At 40.2% G+C, this 24,384-nt stretch overlaps 2 protein-coding genes across 2 annotated transcripts; both read right to left on the minus strand.

The window, feature by feature from the left end:
- Positions 1-745: 745 nt before the first annotated feature.
- On the minus strand, positions 746-7,587 carry LOC120575605 (collagenase 3-like). Its single transcript, XM_039826406.1, has 10 exons — positions 7,482-7,587; positions 7,103-7,350; positions 6,864-7,012; positions 5,740-5,868; positions 4,876-5,037; positions 4,610-4,739; positions 3,898-4,031; positions 3,171-3,330; positions 2,976-3,079; positions 746-1,320 (listed from the first exon to the last, which is right to left on the minus strand). The coding sequence occupies exons 1-10, from the start codon at positions 7,578-7,580 to the stop codon at positions 1,211-1,213; spliced, it is 1,425 nt and encodes a 474-aa protein (XP_039682340.1). The 5' UTR covers positions 7,581-7,587; the 3' UTR covers positions 746-1,210.
- Positions 7,588-16,460: 8,873 nt separating this feature from the next.
- On the minus strand, positions 16,461-19,502 carry LOC120575604 (collagenase 3-like). Its single transcript, XM_039826405.1, has 10 exons — positions 19,389-19,502; positions 18,996-19,243; positions 18,757-18,905; positions 18,363-18,491; positions 18,089-18,250; positions 17,397-17,526; positions 17,151-17,284; positions 16,879-17,038; positions 16,669-16,772; positions 16,461-16,570 (listed from the first exon to the last, which is right to left on the minus strand). The coding sequence occupies exons 1-10, from the start codon at positions 19,485-19,487 to the stop codon at positions 16,461-16,463; spliced, it is 1,425 nt and encodes a 474-aa protein (XP_039682339.1). The 5' UTR covers positions 19,488-19,502.
- Between the last annotated feature and the right edge of the window lie 4,882 nt (positions 19,503-24,384).

Consider the following 24,384-nt stretch of genomic DNA (forward strand, 5'->3'; position numbering starts at 1 on the left):
TGATGTAGATCAGAACATCAGGCCTGTTTCATGAAGTTGTTGGAGACTCAACTGTATTGTTTTACTACTGTTCCTTTTTGCTCATCCCCTCACTTGTACAGATTTGTCTTGAAAAAATGTGTTGAGAGCATAGCTAGTTTTCCCCTTTGAGTTCTTTACTTACTAGTTGTTTGCTTATAACCTGTTAAATTGTGAAAATGCAGAGCTAAAGATTTGGGGAGCAAAATGCAATGTCCTGTCACACTTTCTTTGAAATTGTATATCCTTGTGGGGCAAATAGACATTTAGAGCAGCATTAAAAATTGGAAAAAATTGAATAATTGAAAAAAGAAAAAACATTCTTCACTCTAACTAAAAGGCAACAGGCCTAGACTCCTACAGCATCTAACCACAGTCTGATTATCAGTTTATCAAAAGTGACTTGCATGTATTTCTAGAGTCTCTTTTATGCCTAAATTTTTTGGATTTACGTACACTAAGCAGTTTCGTTTTAGAAGGCGCATTAATGTCTTAATACATATTTCCATTTTTTTGCAAGCAATGAGCTTCCTGTTCTTTTATATATCGTGACCCCGGGCCTGCTCACTGCATTTGTGGTGGATGTTTGTGAGCTTACTGTATTTATCAACATTAAACACCTGATGCTGATTTTATAGAAATGGTTTTTTTTGTGTGTTCATTGTATAGATTCAACCCTCTTACAAAAGAATGTTCACATACAATGAAAACAGTAAACAAGTTGAACTATCAACTTACCATTTATTATTGATGGTTATTATAAAAGGTTACCAATATCATTAGATTGCAAATATACAGTAAAGCACAGCAGCAATATAACCAGCAGTAATAGGTCCAATGCTATGGACTTGCTTGATTAGTCTAATCAGAGGCCATCAGGAGCTTCCTGACAGTATGACCCTCTGATTAAACCTTTGACTAAATATACAATTTCCAAGATGGCTGAAAAGTCTCATAACTTCAATACTGCAAAGTACACATACAAATAACCGACATATGTACAATATCTAAAAAAAATAATATCAGTATTTATATACTGCATGTTTGCGAAATGCATTTGATACAATTAAATGTTGAAAATATACCATTTTGAATAAGAGATTTTTACTTAAAAAGTACTGTTTTAACACTGCTAGTGTACATTCATTCTCATTCACAGTGGCTACATAAACAGCTTGGCCAGTAAACTGCTCTAGAAGTTAGTGCAGCGCAGGAAGTAGCTGTTCCTCAGCATCCGGAACAACCTCCCAGTCCTCAGGCTGTACTCAAACATGTACGGTCCGCTGTAGATGTAAGTAAAACCTGAAGAACAGAGACTCAATGTTAGTTCATGTTCTTGGAATAGTAAAATTTTGGGAAACATGCTTAGTGATTTTCTTGCCCAGAATTAGATGAAAAGATTAATACCATTCCCATGTCCGTTCACTGCGTATGAGGTTTAAGCCAGGAGACAGTTAGGTTAGCTTAGCTTAGCTTAGTATAGCATAGCATAAAGGCAGATCAGCAGGGAAAACAGTTAGACTGGCTCTGTCAAAAGGTAACTAAATCTGCTTCATGTTTAACAGACAGAATTAAATGTAACTTCTTATGTACAGTAACTGTCCGTAAGAAAGCTAAAAAGTGCATTCCCCAAAATGTCACTTTTCTTTTAAAAGCAACACTAAGTAACTTTTCCCGCTACAGGTTGGAAGCGGAATTGTCCATTACATTACATTATGCAAGTTTGCCAGATTGGGTAGCAGATCGGTAGTTTGAATGAACTGGACAATGTAATGTAATGGACCATTCTGCTTCCGACCTGTAGGGGGACCGAAGCTGGAAATGTTACATAGGCTACGTTCAGACTGCAGGCAAAAGTGGTCCAAATCCGACTTCTTCAGAAGTAGTGTGAACACTCAAATCTAGCCCAGATCAGATTTTTTCAAGTCAGATTCAGGCCACTTCCATATGTGGTCCTGAATCAGACCCAGATCAGATTTTTTTCAATGCGGCCGCAGTGTGAACAACCAAGGCGGATTTGATGCGACTTTTACGTCAATAAACCTCTCTGCACCCCCTCTCTCCGCGGGGAGGGGCGGGGTACCCTGCTCCCGGTGCGGCTGTCAACTGGGGCGGACTGTCCTCAGTGCGTTGCGTTGCCAGGGCGGGGATCGGCTCACATAAAAGGTGTCAGGGGTCTGCAGCAATGTCGGCAACCCACCCGTCTTGAAACACAGACCAAGGAGTCTACGCTCGCATGAGTCAGAGCATCAAATCGCAATGAAAATGAGGGCTGGTGCGTGCCGGCTGAGGTGGGATCCGGTCCCTTGTGGTCTGGCGCACCACCGGCCCGTCTCGCCCGCACCGTCGGGGAGATGGAGTGTGACCATGTGCGATATGACCCGAAAGATGGTGAACTATGCCTGGGCAGGGCGAAGCCAGAGGAAACTCTGGGGGAGGCCCGTAGCGCTCCTAACGTGCAAATCGGTCTTCCGCCACAACCCGCAAAAGGCCAAAATAGCCAATTTGTCTCTCTTTCTCTTCATTCTTCTCCTCCTCAGCACCTCCTCATTAATGTTATGGCTGCCAAACATTTTGAAATAAAAGCAAAAATGTCCAAAAATCCATAACCTCCCTAACTTTAGTGCAACAGCGTGCTGCGTCTGATGTCATTGTTATTGTTCTTTTGCACATACGGGTCAGTACGAAACCGCAAACAGTTCACACTGGATTGTGATATAGGCCACATTTTAAAAGGTAATGTGAACAGCAAAAAAAAAAAAAAAAAAAGTCAGATCTGAGCAAAAAATCCAAATTAGGCATTAAGACTTGCGGTGTGAACGTAGCCATAGTGTTGCTTTAAAGGCTTAAATGATTGGAGTGGGGAAGTATTGAAGGATTCATTAATTTCACAGAAAAACATCTCATTTCAGTTGTTTTGACATGGAAATCTCAGGTCAGCTTTGAATGCTACTCACCTCTGTACTGGAGAGCTGCAGTCACCTTGCCGGTCAGGCCGGAAAATGTCTGATCCACTAGCTTGGGGAATCCCTGGTCCATGGTCTTTCTGGTCTCATCATAACTGAGGAAACATAGACAGTAATTAGATACAGTCAATTAGGATAAAGGGTTAAGAATAGCTCATACTGAAATCAGAAATGATGGGTTAGCACCTGTAGTAAATGCGGTCTACAAAGAACAGAGTCTTGCCGGATTCCACGTCATAGAGGGCCGCATCGATTTTCTTCACACTTCTGGGCAGACCAAAACTGGAAAGTTTTTTGGGGTAGCCACGCACAAGATTATAGCCAGCGAAGGCCCACACTCTACGATCTGCAGGCAGGAAATGAAAAAAAATTTAATCAGAATTTGAATTAGGTCAACTTTGAAATGGTTTCAGATTGGAGCCTTGTGTAGGAAATCTGTGTATCATGCTTTCTTTTAAAATTCAATTGAGAATCCAAAATCGGAAAAGGAAATAATTTGGTATGTCGTAATTCATTTATGAATGCAACAAAACAAAAAAACTAAAATAATGGCTTGTTTTTTGTACTTTGATTTTTATGTTCAATTAAAAAAAAAAATAGAAAAGAAAACATGGCCCACGGACCAGATTAGAATTTTTATCTTTGATGTGTCTGAATTGTGTGACCAGGAAGTTGCTGACTTCTTTGTATGTTGCACTTGATAAACTTGCACCAAATACACACACACCTGATTCAATTGTGTGAAAAGATAGACTTTTACATGACACAGAAATATAATGTTGCCAGGTATCAGACTTGAATAATTGAGAAATTAATAACAAAATAACGAATGGTTTTGTTAATTTTCCGATTTTGGATTCCCAATTGAATATGAAAAGAACGAATGATACACATACATTAGGAGAACACATACCTTTAAAGAGAAAGACTCTGTCTGACTGTTTGCTTTCATAAGCAGCGTCGATGTGGGTGGGGGCTTTGGGCCAGAAGTTTGTGATGAGACTTTGCTGAGGTGTATTGCTCTGAGGGTAGCTCCGCCAGAAGAAGCTGAGAACACACAAGAACAATTTGTACATAAGCCTGGCCACTTGTGGTGAGAAACAATCCTAATAGGTAGAGCCGTTTCTTCCTACAGGCAGACTATGCAGATGCATAGAGGCCCTGCAGCCACTAGGGGGCCTCAAAGCTGCAAGTTCAGCCCATTCAGCCTCAACATATTTAGGGAGACATGAAATGACCTGTCTTTACTTGTAGCAAGTATCCTTCTTTGTACTAAACATTTTAAAATAAACCTGTTTGAGGAAAATCCTACATCTGTTGCATTTATTGAAATAGAGGAGCCTCACTGCTAACTTTTTATCATTTTCTGTAGGTCTAAATTGCTTGGGTCAACTTGAATTTTGAGAAAGGTTTTTGTGAATCTAGCCTGTTCTCCTCCTAAAGTGCAACAGATTGATCCATCTCCACGGATCATCTTAAAAGTTTGAATCCCTCCATTGTAATTTAACAAAACAGGGGCCTCCAAACAGCATCTTGCATAGGACCCGCCAAAAGCTAGAAACGGCCCAGCTTATAGGCTTTGGATGCCGATGTTTTAGCATTCTGCTGTGCAGTAAGTCTGATACCTGTCCTTGAAGAAGAGCATCTTTCCTCGCAGGGTGGTGACAGCATCCAAGACCATGGTTGAATCACAGACATCAGGGGTGGTGGGGGGCTGAGGTTTATCTACAGAGGGATCCTTAACAGAGTTTCTACCTGCAGGATGAATGAGTCACCAAGTATTTAGAAAGCCCTGCATCACATTGCAACAAAGTCTAAACAGTTGAGTAGCATCACCAAAGATTGTGCAAAAGATTGCCAGAGATTTTGGTCAGGTGCCGTTAGTACTAACCATAGAGAGACTGGATGCCGTTGACATCATCCCGGGGCAGAACAAAGGTGTCTGGGTTTCTGTATGAGTACACAGGGTACATGAGAGCACCAGGATCATCAGAGTGAGACAAGCCCAGGGAGTGGCCAAACTCATGGGCAGCCACCAGGAAGAGGACGTAGCCTACAGCAGGAAACACAGAAGTATAGGTTCATGTTCAGGCTACTTTATTTGTACCCATAGATATGGTAAGAATATAACATCCACTTTTAATATGAAAACATACAAAAAACCTTTAAGTACCAACACACACAGAGAGAGAGAGAGAGAGAGACAGAGAGAGACAGAGAGACAGAGAGAGAGAGAGAGAGAGACAGAGAGACAGAGAGAGAGAGATGAATATAAATAAGTGAAATAAAAATAATTTACATATATTCTCTGGAATATAATCAAGATAATAGTAGGCAAATATAGCTACAGCTTGTTCTGCTCAGTTACGGCAGCAGGAACAAAGCTGTTTTTGTACCACTTTGTCGTGCACCTTGGGACTAAAAACCTTCGTCCAGAGGGAAGAGAAGAAGCTTAAAATCCCTGTGCAAAGGCTGGGAGTCATTTAAAGTAGTGGTGGCTATCCACTGTAACTGTTTGGTACACAGGGACGCTGGGTAAAGCTGTGGCTCCCCAATCAGCTGCCTGGACCCTTTAACTGATTATCTGATTCAAGGAATTCCTCTCCTTTAAAGGATGCGTGACCAAACCGTGACACCAAGGAAAAGCACAGGTTAGTTACAGCTCCTCTCTATGATTATAGCATGTCAGAACATACACTGACAGAACATTAGCGAGTAAAAGAGACACTATGCTGTGCATACATAACAAACTCACCTCTGGTGGAGCGGAGAGTGAAATTCTCATCGTCATCGAAATGAGCGTCTCCTCCAATGCCAGTGCCCGGGGCGAAGGCATGGGCAAGAGTGCCATCAGGGCCATCAAAGGGGTAAAAATCACCATGTGCTGTTAACAAGAACATACTCATATCAGGCTTTGCAAACTATAGAAAACAAGTAGCTACTTCTGCTCTGAAATCTACTTTCTAATGTTTTCTCCTTCACTAAAAGCAACAAATCAGGACTGGGTGACCCAAATGCATCATTGCTATTTGTACCTCACAACACCAAAATATATCTTATATGTAGCCAAGGTTATTTGTGGGATATCACAATTGCAAACCTGAGCTAATATAAAACAGCTTTTTCAACACCCATTTCACCCCTTAACACATGGTAAAGAAGGCTACAAGCACTGGCATGCCACCAGCGGAATGCTTGTTGTCTCTTTGTTACGTTGACTGATACACATTATGTAACTGCAATCATTGTCAGTAATTATTGGATTTGTCACTAAAATATGCACCACAGTATCTGCTACAATAGAGGGGTCAACAAGCGCTCTAAGATATTTACCATAACAAATCAAACACATCCTGGAAAATAGATACTTCACACTAATAACTATACAGCTGGTCTGAATATTAATGACATTTTGGAGCAGAGGCGGAACCAGACGTGTGGGCTGAGCCCAGAACCGGCAGGGAGAATTTTTTCTCCCATTTATGGCACCATATTCACTATTTTTCAAGATATTTTAAAAAAGAATGCCTAAAAATCTGTACATCATTTGGGAAAAACATGATAGTTGCCAAGGAAAGAAATCATCCTGTACAGAACATCCTGTTTTTTATCAAATTGTTCCAACTGTCATAATTATTAAGACCAGAACATAGCAAATGTTGAGGATTTCACTTCATTGTGAAGCCTATTTTTGTTCCAGTTTTCCTATGCTGGAGTAGAGTTCACAGAATAGCGATATTTCCCCAGTAATGAAACTTTAGCTCAATTGATTTGCCGATCCAGCCATTTATTTACAAATTACTGATTATTACTAGATTAAGATTTTGCATGCTAGGATCTGAGTACTTCTTCCACCACTGAAAGTTATTGAGCACTCACCTTGGCGGCCAAAGGAGATCATGATGTCAGCGGTGCCACTTTGGATTCTTGTGAATCTCAGAGGAGTGACTTTGGCCCAAACCTGCAGCGCTTTCTCTATGGAGTCATCTACCTCTGACACAGACATGTCAGGTGTGTAGTTCTCTATCCTGTAGGACAGAAAAATATACTTAAATAATTAACGACATGACATGCCTACATTACGTTTCTCTCACACATTTTCTCTTCAGATCAGTCACCTGTAGGTAAGGCTGTTTTTCTCCCACTTGAGGTTTTTTCCAAACGTGGAGAAACTGGCAATGTTGGTGTCTGGGACGCCACAGCGGGGCTTCTTCATCGTCGTCATGGTGTCAGCATCCAGAGTCCCGGTGATACGGAGGCCAAAGAATCTCTGCATCTCACTCAGCTTCCTGCTCACCGCGCTGACCCCACGTCTGCTAGTGGGACCTTTCTCCTCTGTTAGGTTGAAGAATTTCTTCAGGTAGCTCTGTAAAAGAAGATGAGAATACTCATTTGTCAGTAATGATCTTCAACAATAGTTCCCCCCAATGCACAACTTGAACACATCCTAAATGCAAAATAGTAAGAGCGCATGCAAGACGAAGTAAACATATTTACCTCTGCATCATGTTCATCTTGCTCAGTGACTTGTGATACAGGTACGCAGTAAACTGCCACCGCCAGGCTCAGGATGATGCACAGACTGCAAGACCTCATGCTTCCTCCTTGAATGCCGCTTGTGTTTCTGTGCTGGAAGTCAGCTGTTATATAGGCTGAGGAGTGGGTGTATTGAGCAACTACCTTCCTGAGTCAGTGACTCAAGAAGTTTTCCATATATAGATGACAGGAGAAGATTGCTATGACTTCTCAGCCACCCCGCTAAAAAAATCCCCAAAACAAGACTTTATTTATGATGACTTCTCAGCCACCCCCTTAAAGAAATCCCCAAAACAAGACTTTATTTACAACGTGATGCCCATACCGAAACAACCGATTTTCAAAATAAATATCAAATATTTTAGGTACAAACTGCATAAATAAAATAAGTGATATGGAAGGGATACTCATACATTTAATTTAGTATCCGGGCAGTTTAACAGGAGGAGCTGGCCAAGGTTCCACAGTCTGTTGGTAAAGCTTATATTTTGAGTGATATTCTATACTCTAGGTATTTAATCACAAAATTCTTCTTCAACCCTCGGGCTAGCGTTGCTGCTGACAAGACAGTGACGTGTTTTGTGAGAAAACACAGACAAGCTGCATCATGTCATGAACAATTCCTTTTGACATGTGATGGGGTATTTGTAGATGTCACAGATTGCTCATCATGCGGTCTGAAATCACTCAACCACTTCCCAACAGCTAAACAGCTTACAATAAGGTTAATAGCTGTCAGTCAATATGTATAACTATAGATAGATCACAGATTTTATAATTACATTAAGGTCAATTTGTTCTGTGACATACTGTCGGGGGCTGTAAGGCATCCAAAGGACCTAACTATTTTACAAGACAGAAGTTTCCTTATGTCAACTAGATTTTCTTAATAACATCTGTAAAATCAATTTTAATACATATTTATGCATCTGTTTATGTAAGATTTGTACATTATTATTGGGTGGAAAACTACATTGCAGTTGTTTCCTAAGGCTGGATACTGGGAGGAGCAGCATGTCTTGGTTGTGCAACTTATGTCTCTGGGATATCGACACAGTAAACAGACAATGAGGATGAAAGCGTGGCAATAGATAAGCAAAATCGAAGGCATTTTAAATATATCGTCGCTGTCGGGTGAAAACCTTGAATGTCCAAAACCGTTTTCAGGAAATAAAAAAAAGGCAGATTTAACATTTGAATGAGCCATTTCCCTTAGACGGAAGTTAGACTAAATTTCCTCGTTACTATTTAGAAAACCAACATAGACTAAACGGTGACCAACAACATTGAGTCATGATTTTTTTATAAACGACCAAATATGGAGATACAAGGTTTCTGCTTAACAGCAACAATATACATTTATAACTTTTAATGCTGCAAAATGTAACTCTTAATGTGACCAATTGATGTCTGTGCTGCATAAAAAAACAAAAAACACTAAAATCTACTTCTCCGTTTTAAAAGTAGATTATTGAATTGTCAGTGTGACATGAGTATCTATTTCAGGGATTATCATTAAATTCCTATTACACTGTATTACATGCTTTAAGTTATCACTTTTTACCAACCCCTCTATTATTCATCAGTGAGCAGGATATTATTAGACATATCATTACTGAAGGATTTATATCACACTCTCACACAATCAGGATTCTCTGGCCACTTGGCAGCATTATCTGAGATAAATTACCATATTTGGTTCCAAACAGCATATACCACAAACCTACACTGGAATTGTATTTCAAAGTACGGAAAACATGTTTTATTGCAATTATATCTAAATTGACCTAATTCATGCATTACATTCACAAACTCACATAAGGTTAAGTCAGCCTTCATGAAATGTGTGATGTACCGGAAAAAGTTAGGTGTTAAACTGTTCGTGTTACAGCCAGCAACCAAAAGTCATGTCATGCTATCAAGTATAACAGGAACAACAAATTCACTGGTTTTGTCTTGGGTAAGAAAACTTTATGTACATGAATCACCCCTGCCGTTTCCTGAGGTATGTTTGCAGCTGTTGGTGGTACTGTAAAACTGTTGAATCCCAAACCCGTCAGAGACACTTCCTCCCACTTTTTAAAAGTAAAATCAAAAATTTTAAAGACCGCTCCATTCAATATTTTATCAGTGTCAATGTCTGTTTCTTGGTCAGTGGTTCCACCACTCAGTCCAGACTGAAATATCTCTACAACTATTGGATTGGTTTGCCATTACATTTGGTAGGTCTACATGGTCCCCTCAGGATGCATTGAAATTACTTTGCAGATTCTTTCTAGTGGAATGTCTGTAACTACTGGATGGATTGCCATAAAATGTTATATAGATATAGACTGTAAAAAAAATAATAATGGATGGCACTTCTAGGTCTGAAAAGTGAAGCCAAAGCAGTAGTGCCTTAAACCTGTATAATACTTAATTTCCTGCAGGCTGGAAAAACTAGGTGGCTTGTATAGAAGTAAAATAAAATAGAAAATAGTCTATATCCACAAAATTCCACTTCCGGGCTTGCTCTAAATCTGCCGGAAATACCGCCGGATGTTTCTTTGAGGCATTTTGCAGCGGCCAAGACAATTGTGATTGGTTTCAAGAAATATCAATAAACCAGAGAACATTTTTCTCCCATCCCAGAATGTTGTGTAGATTAGCCAGACCCTTAACCAGAAGGTCTGGCAATGAGTGTGGCAAGGGCGGTGGCTCTACAGGAGTAACCGCCACCAGAATCTAACTATCAGAGAACGCCACCTGGGGACTTTCAACCAAATAAGCTTTACTTCTACTTTAACTATAACACCCTGTTATACAAAGGCTACACAGTTTGGTGACTGAAGCAAGACAGAAGTGGTTCCAAAAAGAAATATTTACTGAAAATTAAATAATTGAAGACTGGAAGTGCCTGAAAAGAGGGTGGTTAGAAATGTAGCTGAATCAAATTAGGATAATCAAAGTTTAGTAGAAGATATAGAAATAGTTTATTACCATGTTGACAATTTAAAAAAAGGTAAATTCTTTTTTAAAACAACTCCCAGACACTTAAGGGGAAGTGGGCAGAGGCCAGCTGTGGATAGGCAGTCTAACGCTGAGCGTTCCAGGGGTGCATCAACTAACCCACCACATTTGCTCACTACAATCGATAAATAACTGTAAACCGGTTCACTCCAAATCATGTCCCAGTATTATTATCACTAGGAAACCGTGCAGGGACCCACACTAGCGTGCCTGGCCTCCACCACAAGCTGGCTACTAGCTCCACTGAAAATGAACCCACAAAATCAAAGATATACAAACAGTTGGTCATATATCTAAAATACAAACCGGGAGATTGCCGCCTGGTGGCACTTTAACAATGTCGTAGTAAATTAGTTAAAATAGTAAGAAACTAAACCAAGGAAAAACAGCAGATGAAAACCTACAAGTCAGAAAACATTTACATGTTAAAAACAGGTTTAATGGGGCGGCCTCTAGCTCACCCAGTAAGCGCGTGCGCCCCATGTAGGCTGAGTCCTTTGCAGCAGCCCGGGTTTAATGGTTAAAAAATGGTTAATGGTTTAATAAAGTCCTGTGTTGTTTGTTCAGTAGTCATGAACTCAGTAGACCAAGAAATATATCACACCACTCCAGAAGCCTGTGCTATGATGCAAGATTTGGCGTTAACGAGGTAGGCTAACTTCAGGTTCAACCCAGGGCTTTCTGTATCACGAAGGTGGATCACTTGTTACCGGGTTCAATCGCCGTGGTAACTTATGCTTAACGCGTAACCTGGTCAGGAGCAGGTTAAGTTGGAGATCAGAGATCAACCGGTAAAAGCACCGCCTACTGACCAATCAATACTCGATTGGTAACGGCGTCACCGTTCTTAGAAGATCAAGCGGGTGGGAGAGAGAGGAGAGAGAGCGAGAGAGAGAGAGAGAGAGAGAGAGAGAGAGAGAGAGAGAGAGACTCCTAAAAGTTAAAACATTTAGAGACAGACAACCCCCTTAACATTCCCTGATGGGTATTTTTTATGAAATATAGATTTTAATGGGAGGGAATTACATATCGGCTATTTGTCGGCTGAGCCGTGTGTCGCCAATGCGCACATCGGTTTGAATTATGTTTTTATATATTTTATTTGCTCTCAGGATTGCTTCCACTGCCAGGGTTGCAACTGAAATAATAGGCTAAAGCAACGACAGTTTATGGAAAGCACGAGTGTAATTATGGTCAGATCTTGGTCCTGACTGATGAGGAAGTGAAGCGTTGTGATTTACGCATCTACATCTGGTATTTTTTTTACAGCTTTCCTCCAGTTTTAGGAAGCAGTGACTGTATTGCATTTTCCCTGTAATACCGTGTCTGTGTTCATATTTGTGTAGAATTATAATTTGCTCTTCTTATATAAAACATGCGGCTCTGGTAGATGTTTGCAATTGGTCGTGCTGTGCAAAGACCGCCGCTTTTATGTGAACACGCGTGCCGCTGGATTGGGAAACCCTGGGTTGACTGAACTAGTTGATAACCACCGTCATGACACAGGTTATGTGGGACCGCGGTTGTTAGGGTTAGTGAAGCCGGGTAACTGAAATAAATATTGTGCTAATATGTTTTGCAATCAATGCAACTATACCTCGTTAAATCAGTCCTGCTTTATCCACATCCAGGATTAGATTGTAAAAAATCACAGAAAAAACATGAATAAGGTTTTAGAAACGTGTAAAAATGTGTATCATATGCGTAGACAAGAGGTAAGTTTCTTATATGTGAAAACGTACTTTGCAATAAACTTTATTCTGATTCATTTTCATTTCAGAGAAAGAAAAAAAGTCAAAAGAAGCTATAAACAGATCAAAATAGGTTAATGAATGTAGCGTATACAATGAAGCTCAGCGTAAGTTCTTTCAGGAAGACTTCAATAACGTTATCACAGCTCTCCTAATTGATCAGCTGTTTTATAGGCATTCACTTTTCAATTAAACCAATCAGATTCAGCCATGTATTTCGCAAGCCAATCACAGCATGACATCCCTGCTTTAAATATGTTCTCTCCCCTGCGGTTGTCAGCTGTCATTTCAGGAATAGAGTGTGACCCACCTCCTCCCCTTCAACCCCCAGTCTTCTTCACCCGTGATACCCAGGCTTTTCGGTTTATCTGTGTTTTTTGCCCCCAACGGTGCCTTCCAGGCAGCACTGCCTGGAAGGCACCATTGGGAGGCACATTTTATGGTTAGGGTTAGGATTAAGGTTAAGGTTAGGGTTAGGTGCCTTGAAGGCAGCGGTCGCAGCGTTGCCTGGAAGGAGCAGTTGGGGGCGAAAAACACCATGGAGCGGCTTTTCGTCCAGCTGACCACACCTTCGGTGTAGTCTTTGTGCTCCTTCATCACCACCACCAGTGACTCCATTGGGGGATACGTTTGGGTTTCTCTACCCCTTTAAAACCTATATGATGCGATGGAGTCTAATCCTCAAAGACTTTATTTCATATTGTGTTATGTAGCTTAAAAATAAATCTTTGCATACCTGCTACGAAGTCTCTCCTGATTGAAATGAAATTATCACAAATACATGTAGCTTGTATTTTATACCTGTCCTATTCTATTTTAGCTTATCTGGGCTCATTAATTATTGAATTGTAGCTATTTAAATCTCCATTTAAATGTTAAATGTGTTTCTTTTGCTCAATTTTGTTGTTGTTGTTGTTGTTGATGTTTTAGGGTAGTAAGTCTTTTCAGGAACAAACTAATAGTGGAAAAACCATAATTGTTGATACATTTCTTAGTCAGTTTTTTTCAAAAGGCTATTTACCAGCATTAAATGACACATTTGATCTATTCCAGGTTATGTAATTTTTTTAAATATGCACTGAGTAAACATTTAGTTAAACTTATCTATTAAAAACCTGCTGCATATATGCCTAAATAAATGTCCTCATTTACCACTTGACAGCCACTAAAAAGAAACTGATTCAACTCTAACATTTTCAAACTTTTAAAGATACCGTTATAACGTTGTGCCACTTGAGGCCGCCAAGTGTAAAGTCATCTAGAATATTTGATATCATGCCAATGTCATGAAGAACATTAGAACAATATGTTTCATAGATTTAACAACAGTAGAAGTTAGCCCACTGGAAAATTGCAGAATACACTTCGACTACAGTTTTTTCTGTAACACTTTTCTATGAATGCAGTCCATTTAATACTTACGTTAAAGTAAGAACTTTGGAAGAAAACTAATTAGGTCAATTAAAAATGAATGAGACAAGAGTGCTGACTGAGTAATCATGGCTAATCTTTAAGAATGTATTTCTTTTGTTTTGGCTGAGACATGCGTTGGCGTTACCTCCCCTCAGGACGTGGTGTATTCTGATTGGCAACATCAGCTTCACTATGTAGGTGAATGCCTCTTGGAACTTGTTTTTGGCACACACCACTCACAAACATCATCATACTGGTGAATAACCCACTCCCTAGGCCATCGGATTGGATTACAGATGCAATGTTTTTACTAAAGCTCCTTCCAGGGCTGTGATCAGACCAACCTGTGCCAGGCTGAGCACTTTAAGACCCTTCTCTCCCAGACTAAGATCAGTATATTTCTTGTCTCTCAGAAATGTGTAACGTGCATCCTCAGGGTAAGCTGAAGTCAAGATGTTACACTGATAGACTGGATCAACAGTACAATTCCAAGATAATTTCCTGACATTCGTTCTCTGTGTGATACCATTCTCACACTCTGTTCGTTTCGGGAAACAATAAAAAAAATTGGAAATGGCAAGTTTTAAGGAAAGATGTTGTAATAAGGCAGGCCTGCTTGGTTCTTTCGGTGAATGATTGTAAAGATTTAAGAAGAATATGTTTACGGCATTTACTCTCTAACTTGGACGTTTTGGGACAGACTGGTGGGGATGGCTATGAATAAAATATACATGGCGATACACTGGCTAATTTAAATAGCTCACGTTACTGTATTGGTGAACAGTTAACTTCATTTAATATTGTATGTGGCGTTTTCTTTTGCGGGGTGCAAATGTTCTACCTAAAAAAGTTTCTTCCCGAGAATATTTAGCAGAGTCACTGTTGCTGCGTCTGGAGCAGGACGATTGTGATTGGTTTAAAGAAATGTAAACAACCTAAAACGTTTTTATTCTCCTATCCCAGAATGTACATGTGATATAGCCAGACCTTACTCCACAGCGCTGTGTCTGGCAATGCGAGACAATTCCACATACAACAGGGACCATCCATGCTAAAGTTCCCTCCAGCTTTACTTCCTATGTACCCCGCCAAGTACACAAGCAAGTAGCCATCATGGTTGACTTGATATCAGACTGAGCAGGTCCAGGTCACACTGTCGAAGGACACATGGGGTCTCAGGGGGGTGTGCAGCACAGCATCACTGTCCTGGATGAAAAAAAAGTATACATTTTGTTCAAATAAGCTAAACTTGTTCCTTTTTTTATCAGGTGTGCTGGCTCTGTCACCTTAAATTCAGGATAGTTGGTCTCCTCTATACTTGGAGGGGTGAAGGAGCAGTCCATTGGCTCATCTTGATGGGTAATGGAAAACATGCATTTTTATTATGAGATAATTTATTGTAATACACATACAGTTATTTTCTGAGGCTCCGGCCCTTGAAGCCCTGTATCTTTTTTCAGCTATCTCCTCAGTCTCTCTGATGCTGTTTACTTCAAATTCCTACCCTGTCTACTGTACATTATTAAATAGTAACATCAATTGTTGCCTCTCTTTAGGTGGCAGTAATAAAAAGGAGTCATCCTCAACATTTGCTGTGTTCTGGTTTCAGAATGCTAAAGAGAGTTGGAGAACAATTAGATACAAAAGAGGATGTAGGCTCTACAGGATTATTCTTTTTCTTGGCAACTATCACATTCTTTCCCAAATGATGAACAGATTTTTAAGCATTGTATCATGTCAAACGGCTTGAAAAATAGAGCACATACAGTAGATGCCGTAAATGGGGCATTCCCGCCATACCCCCCCAGGTTTGGACTGAGCCCCGAATGTTTACAATGTCTGGCTCTGCCCCTGTTCGAACCTCCTACTTTACCCCAGTGGAAATATAAATCTTAATAAAAGTGTATGAGGAATATGAAGATGTATTTACAGAGCAATTCTGGGGATTATGAGGAAGAGGGGCCATCCTCTTCCACAGCCCAACTTGGCTTTGTAAGATGTTCAGCATTGGCCCATGACTTTCCTATAGCTCCCTTTGAAGCAACTGTACAACATGTACTTAGAGAAAAAGATTAAAAAAGCCAATCTAAAAATGGACCACATAAGGTTGCAGATGAAATACTGCACAGAAATGTATATTACTGCATTTCTTTCAGATTTCTAGTGATAAATTAAATGGTGGTGTGGTTGAGAAGTTGCAAAAGCAATATCATGGCAAACAGGATTGATCTGCATGCAAAATAAGAACAAAACATACTTAAAAATGTATTAAAAAAACCTTTATTTGCCAATTCATGGTGGCAATTTCTTTTCACTTTGTCCTATTTGTTTTTTTGAGTACAATCAAACAATCATGTTTTATTCCAGTGACGTACAAATCTGTGTATACATGTGCAATGTTAATATTTGAAAACACATTTACGTAACATGCTCCAAAGTTCCACACTTAAACTACAATAAACACAAAAATAAAACAAAAACAACAGCAGTAATTAAATTAGGTCTATGAAATAAATATACTTAGATAAAATAAAGTTAAATTAAATTAAATTTAAAAAGCAATCGCTGACATCACTAAAATACCATTTTAAAAAACATATAATTTGCTGTTCTCAGGAAGGGCATATGTCCAGTATGAACCCATATGTGTGTAAAAATACAATTCTATATTTTAAGATATATTATTGCATAGACATGGACACTTTAACTCTGTTTCCTGCATTCTCATTCAGAGTGGCTACATAAACAGCTTGGCCAGTAAACTGCTCTAGAAGTTAGAGCAGTGCAGGAAGTAGCTGTTCCTCAGCAAACGGAACAACCTCCCGGTGCTCAGGCTGTACTCAAACATGTACGGTCCGCTGTAGATGTAAGTAAAACCTGCAGAACAGAGACTCAATGTTAGTTCATGTACAAAAAAATTCTCATTTCAGTTGTTTTGACTTGGAATTCTCAGGTCAGCTTTGAATGTGACTCACCTTTGACCTGGAGAGCTGCAGTCACCTTGCCGCTCAGGCCGGAGAATGTCTGATCCAATGGCTTGGGGAATCCCTGGTCCATGGTCTTCTTGGCCTCATCATAACTGAGGAAAGAGACAATAATTAGACTGATTCAAAATTTGTAAACCATCTTGAAAAACATCATCACACCTAGGTCACCTGAATTCATTTCACATCATTTGAACGCACCTGTAGTAAAATCTGCCTACAAAGAACAGAGTCTTGGCAGATTCCACGTCATAGAGGGCCGCATCAATTTTCTTCACACTTTTGGGCAGACCAAAACTGGAAATTGGTTTAGGATAGCCTCTCACAAGATCATAGCCACTGAAAGCCCACACTCTCCGACCTGTATTGATATCAGAAGAAAATCCTTGATAATATATGCATGTACATAAGATACATAAGGTAGTCTTGACAATATTGTCAGATTAGGAACCTCAGATAAGGAGAACACATACCTTTAAAGAGAAGGAGTCTGTCTGACTGTTGGCTTTCATAAGCAGCGTCGATGTGGGTGGGGGCTTCGGGCCAGAAGTTTGTGATGAGAGTTTGCTGAGGTGTATTGCTCTGAGGGTAGCTCCGCCAGAAGAAGCTGAGAACACACAAGAACATAAAGTAGTTTATAATTCATACTGTGTGCAGAGAAAACAGTCTTAATGGACTTCAGCATTCACATTTTTTTTTCTACTGTATGTCTGCATTACTTGTCCTTGAAGAAGAGCATCTCTCCTCGCAGGGTGGCGACAGCATCCAGGACCAGGGTTGAATCACAGGCATCGGGGGTGGTGGGGGGCTCAGGTTTATCTATATCTCCATCCGTATCAGGGTTTGGACCTGGAGGTTAAATAAAATCAGAATCTCATTACAACAATGTCATAAAACCAAGTGTTATCAAGTGCTATGTGTACAACAGGCTGTTCTTTTGAACCATTTGTGCATACAGCTATGAAAAGTAATGCACTGTAATTTGTATGTATTCCACGTATTTATTACTGTATGCATCATGTTGAGTGCTGCTGTATAAGACCGCTCTGGTGAGACTTTCACCCAGGAAACGTGTGTTCATGTCCCTGGAGTACTACTTAAGGCGACAGGTGTTTAAACCAAAACCACAGTCTTTTTTTCTAATCTGAACTAATTGTTCTGGTGGCGGATCTTAACTGACGTTAACATTTTGTCGGCTAAACTGGGGCTGTTGCAGTACACTGTGCCCTGTACCTGGCTTACAGTAACCTTTATGCAGATGAACTTAATCGTCACGTGACCAGCTATCAGTCGTGATTTCGTAGGATATCAAACAAATTGGTGTGCATACATTTTTGTAGGATATGATACAAACTGGTTAATGAGAATGCGTTGCAAACAGGCATGGATGATCCAGCCAGTTAGTACTAACCATAGAGAGACTGGATGCCGTTGACATCATCCCGTGGCAGAACAAAGGTGTCTGGGTTATTGTATGAGTACACAGGGTACATGAGAGCACCAGGATCATCAGAGTGAGACAAGCCCAGGGAGTGGCCAAACTCATGGGCAGCCACGAGGAAGAGGACGTAGCCTTCAGCAGGAAACACAGAAGTACAGGTTAGTTACAGCTCCTCTCCATGATTATAGCATGTCAAAACATACACTGACAGTAGCAGTTAGTGAGTAAAAGAGAACAAACTGACCGGTATTTGAGCGGAAAGTGAAGTTCTCATCATCATCAAAATGAGCATCTCCTCCAGTGCCAGGGCCTGGGGGGAAGGCATGGGCAAGAAATCCACCAGGGCCATCAAAGGGGTAATAATCACCATGTTCTGTTGAGAAGAAATCATACTCATGTCAGGTTTTCCAAACCAAATAGAGCTACAAGCCATGAATTAGTGTAAAAAACGCAAATCAGAACGGGGTTTTTAAAATGCATCTTAGCGTTATTATTGATCAGCTGCCCAATGTGATACAAGACACAGCAAACACATGCAGTTACAGCAAAGACACTTTATGGGACGTCACAACCAATAACCTGAGCACAGAGAGAGTATATAACTGGGAAAGACACAGGAAAAGTTATTGAGCACTCACCTTGGCGGCCAAAGGAGATCATGATGTCAGCGGTGCCACTTTGGATTCTTGTGAATCTCAGAGGAGTGACTTTGGCCCAAACCTGCAGCGCTTTCTCTATGGAGTTATCTACCTCTGACACAGACATGTCAGGTGTGTAGTTCTCTATCCTGTAGGACAGAAAATTATACTTAAATAATTAACGACATACCATTCCTACATTAAGTTTCTCTCACACATTTTCTCTTCAGATCAGTCACCTGTAGGTAAGGCTGTTTTTCTCCCACTTGAGGTTACTTCCAGACGTGGAGAAACTGGCAATGTTGGTGTCTGGGACGCCACAGCGGGGCTTCTTCATCGTCGCAATGGTGTCAGCATCCAGAGTCCCAGCGATCTGGAGGCCAAAGAATCTCTGCATCTCACTCAGCTTCCTGCTCACCGCGCGGACCCCCCGTCTGCCAGTTGGACCTTTCTCCTCTGTTAGGTTGAAAGATCTTTTCAGGTAGCTCTATAAAAGAAGATGAGAATACTTATTGGTCAGTAATGATCTTCAGAACATGTTGAAAAACAATAGTTCCCCCCAATGCACATCTTGAACACATCCTAAATGCAAAATAGTAAGAGCGCATGCAAGACGAAGTAAACATACATACCTCTGCATCATGTTCATCTTGCTCAGTGACTTGTGATACAGGCACGCAGTAAACTGCCACCGCCAGGCTCAGGATGATGCACAGACTGCAAGACCTCATGCTTCCTCCTTGAATGCCACTTGTGTTTCTGTGCTGGAAGTCAGCTGTTATATAGGCTGAGGAGTGGACATATTTTGGAGTAGGTGTGTTGAGCAACTACCTTCCTGTGTGAGTGACTCAAGAAGTTTTCCATGTAAAGATGACAGGAGAAGATTGCTTTGATATCTCAGCCACCCCACTAAAAAAATCCCCAAATCAAGACTTCATTTATGATGACACAACGTGATGCCCATATCGAAACAACCGATTTTAAAATCAAATATTTTAGGTACAAACTGCATAAATAATTAAAAAAATAATTTAATATAGTCTCCGGGCAGTTTAACAGGAGGAGCTGGCCAAGATACCACGTTTGCTGATTTTATTGTGTGTTGGTAAAGCTTATATTTTGAGTGATATTCTAGGTCTTTAATCAAAAACTTCTTCTTTAAAAGACAGTGACGTGCTTTGCGAGAAAACACAAACAAGCTGCATCATTTCATGAACAAAGACAATGTGATGGAGTATTTGTATATGCCAAAGATTGCTTATTATGATGTCTGATATTACATGTCATTTAGCTGATGCTTTTCTCCAAAGCAACTTACAATTGCTATATATGTCAGAGGTTGCACGCCTCTGGAGCAACTGGGGTTAAGTGTCTTGCTCAGGGACACATTGGTTGATGTATCGCAGTGGGAATTGAACCCAGATCTCCCACTCCAAAGGCATGTGTCATATCCACTGCGCCATCACCCCTGCAGCAATAAGGTTAATAGCTGAGCGTCAATATGTATAACTATAGATCAATCACAGATTTTATAATTACATTAAGGTCAATTTGTTCTGTGACATACTGTCGGGGGCTGTAACGCATCCAAAGAACCTAACTGTTTTACAAGTGAGAGAAGTTTCCTTATGTCAACTAGATTATTTTCTTTATAACATCTGTAAAATCAATTTTAATACGTAGTTATGCATGTATTTATGTAAGAGTTGTACATTATTGTTGGGTGGAAAACTACATTGCAGTTGTTTCCTAAGGCTGGACACTGGGAGCAGCAGTACCGTCTTCTTGGTTGTGCAACTTATGTCTCCAGGTAATCGACACAGTAAACGGATTAAAAAAAGGATGAAAGCGTTGCAATAGATAAGCAAAATCGAAGGCATTTTAAATATATTGTCGCTGTCGGGTGAAAACCTTGAATGTCCAAAACCGTTTTCAGGAAATGAAGAAAAAAAAAGGCCAATTTAACATTTGAATGAGCCATTTCCCTTAGACGGAAGTCAGACGAAATCTCCTCATCACGGTTTATTTGGAAAACCCACATACAGACTAAACGGTGACCAACAACATTGATTCATGATTTTTTTTATTAAACAACCAAATATGGAGATACAAGGTTTCTGCCTCACAATATACATTTATAATTTTTAATGCTGCAAAATGTAAATCTTAATGTGACCAATTGATGTCTGCGCTGCATATTTAAAAAAAAAAACATTGTAAAATCTACTTCTCCGTTTCAAAAGTGGATTATTTAATTGTCAGTGTGACATGAGTATCTATTTCAGGGATTATCATTAAATTCCTATTACACTGTATTACATGATTTAAGTTATCACTTTTTACCATCCTCTATTATTCAGTGAACAGGATATTATTAGTCATGTCATTACTGAAGGATTTATATCACACTCCCACACAAACAGGATTCTCTGGCCACTTGGCAGCATTATCTGAGATAAATTACCATATTTGGTTCCAAAGAGCATATACCACAAACCTACACTGGAATTGTATTTCAAAGTACGGAAAACATGTTTTATTGTAATTATTTCTGAATATACATTGACCTAATTCATGAATTACATTTACAAACTCACATAAGGTTAAGTCAGCCTTCATGAAATGTGTGATGTACCGGAAAAAGTAAGGCGTTCAACTGTTCGTGTTACAGCCAGCAACCAAAAGTCATGTCATGCTATCAAGTATAACAGGAACAACAAATTCACTGGTTTTGTCTTGGGTAAGAAAACTTTATGTACATGAATCACCCCTGCCGTTTCCTGAGGTATGTTTGCAGCTGTTGGTGGTACTGTAAAACTGTTGAATCCCAAACCCGTCAGAGACACTTCCTCCCACTTTTTAAAAGTAAAATCAAAAATTTTAAAGACCGCTCCATTCAATATTTTATTGGTGTGAATGTCTGTTTCTTGGTCAGTGGTTCCACCACTCGATCCAGACTTAAATATCTCTACAACTATTGGATTGGTTTGCCATTACATTTGGTAGATCTACATGGTCCCCTCAGGATGCATTGAAATTACTTTGTAGATTCTTTCTAGTGGAATGTCTGTAACTACTGGATGGATTGCCATAAAATGTTATATAGATCTAGACGAAAAAATAATGGACGGAGCTTCCAGGTCTGAAAAGTGAAGCCAAGGCAGTAGTGCCTTAAACCTGTATAATACTTAATTTCCTGCAGGCGACTCTACTGGTTGAAAAACCTAGGTGGCTTGTATAGAAGTCTATAGGAAAATAGTCTATAAGCATAAAATTCCACTTCCGGGCTTGCTCTCGTTCTGCCGGAAATACCGCTGGATGTTTCTTTGAGGCATTTTGCAGCGGCACAGTGGCTCCGCTTGGCGTTTAGCACCGCCTAAGACGATTGTGATTGGTTTAAAGAAATGCCAAAAAACCAGAGCATGTTTTTCTCCCATCCCAGAATGTTGTGTAGATTAGCCAGACCCTTAACCAGAAGGTCTGGCAATGAGTGTGTCAAGGGCGGTGGCTCTACAGGAGTAACCGCCACCAGAATCTAACTATCAGAGAACGCCACCTGGGGACTTTCAACCAAATATGCTTTACTTCTACTTTAACTATAACACCCTGTTACACAAAGGCTACACAGGTTTGTTGACTGAAGCAAGACAGAAGCGGTTCCAAAAAGAAATATTTATTGAAAATTTAATAATTTAAGACTGGAAGTGCCTGAAAATAGGGTGGTTAGAAATATAAATTAATCAAATTAGGATCATCAAAGTTATGTAGAAGATATAGAAATAGTTCATTACCATGTTGACAATTTAAAAGGGTAAATTCTTTTTTTAAACAACTCCCAGACACTTAAGGGGAAGTGGGCAGAGGCCAGCTGTGGATAGGCAGTCTAACTCCGGGTGTGTTCCAGGGGTGCATCAACTTACTCACGACATGTGCTCACTACAGTCGATAAGTCACTGCAAACCGGTTCACTGCAAGTCGTGTCACCGGAAAAAATGTCCCAGTGCCATCATCACTCAAACTGTGCAGGGAACCACACTAGCGTGCCTGGCCTCCACCACAAGCTGGCTACTAGCTCCACTGAAAATGAACCCACAAAATCAAAGATATACGCACAACAGTTGGTCATATCTAAAATACAAGCAGACCAAACAGGGAGAGTGCCGCCTGGTGGCACTTTAACCAAGTCGTAATAAATTAATTGAAATACTAAGAAACTAAACCAAGGCAAAACAGCAGAAAAAGTCAGAAAACATTTCCATGTTAAAAACCAGTTTAATAACATTTACTTTCAGTAGTCATCATCATGGTTATTCCTACCTTACACCATGAGCTCAGTAGAACAAGAAACATATCACACCACTCCAGGCAGGGGAACTTTAAAGGGGTGATAGAATGATTATATAGGGTATTTTACACTGTTCCTTAAGGTCTCCTAATAGGGTATGTAACATTGGTTGGGCTGAAAATTGCCCGAATGCTATTTTATTAGGCCCTTAACTAGCCCAAGAGACGGTGACTTTGCGCGGGTATGGAGTGCTGTGGGCTGCCAGTCGTGACGCAGCTCCAAGTACCTCACAGCAGGCCGGGGTCTGTGAAGGAAGGCAGGCCGGGCGGCGAGGCAGCTACACAGGCAGCACCGGCGCTGAACTCCGACACACAGTCGGACAAAATTTGCAATTAGCCATCCATTTTCGTAAAGCGGCCCATATTTGAGCTTTACATAGTTGATTTCTTGCATAAAAAAGTTTCAGAAGTGAATTTTGTAATGGAATAGCAGAGATCTGCGTGACCTAGCTAGATTCAGAAGACTACCTGATCTCAGGTCAGTTGTATAGCCTATGTAAATGTTGGGGCGTGACCGTTCTCATAATACACCCAAGGGCTGACAAAGCTTCCGGTTTTTGGGAGGTTGACGTCAACTTCCAGCTTTGTTGAGATTCGCTCGTTTTCAGCGGCAGTTTCAAAATATGAGATTTTCATAGTAAAGGGGTGTCAATGGGATTTTGAGCTTCTATGTATGTCCTATTTACCCACCGAACTGTCGTTATTCAACTATGACAGGGTAAAATCGGTTTTGCATTCTATCACGACCTTGTGCTGGCATATGGTATTGAAATTGAGGATTTAATAATATTTTCGCAGAATTCGGTATTATCAGATCATTCTTTAATCACTTTCGAATTCTTACTACCTGATTATATTAAATTAGATAAAAGCTCCTACACCAGATGCTTATCTGACAGTGCTATAGCTAAATTTAAAGAAGATATTCCAACAGCATTCGACTCTATGTCATGCCTTAACATAACAGAGGACCTGTATGTTAACCTCAGTCCCTCTCAAATTGATGCATTTGTAGACGGTGTTGCGACATGCCTACGGAAGGGAACCCTTAGACTCCGTCGCCCCCCTGAAAAAGAAGATGATGAAGCAAAGGAAACTAGCACCTTGGTATAACTCCCAAACTCGCAAATTAAAACAAATCTCGCGAAACCTCGAATGTAAGTGGCGTTCCACCAAGGTGGAAGAATCTCGTTTGGATTGGCAAGAAAGTCTCAAAACCTTTAGGAAGGCCCTAAGAAAGGCCAGATCAGACTATTACTCATCACTAATAGAAGAAAACAAGAA

This window comes from Perca fluviatilis, chromosome 16 (assembly GCF_010015445.1).
Source record: "Perca fluviatilis chromosome 16, GENO_Pfluv_1.0, whole genome shotgun sequence".
Lineage (NCBI taxonomy): Eukaryota > Metazoa > Chordata > Actinopteri > Perciformes > Percidae > Perca > Perca fluviatilis.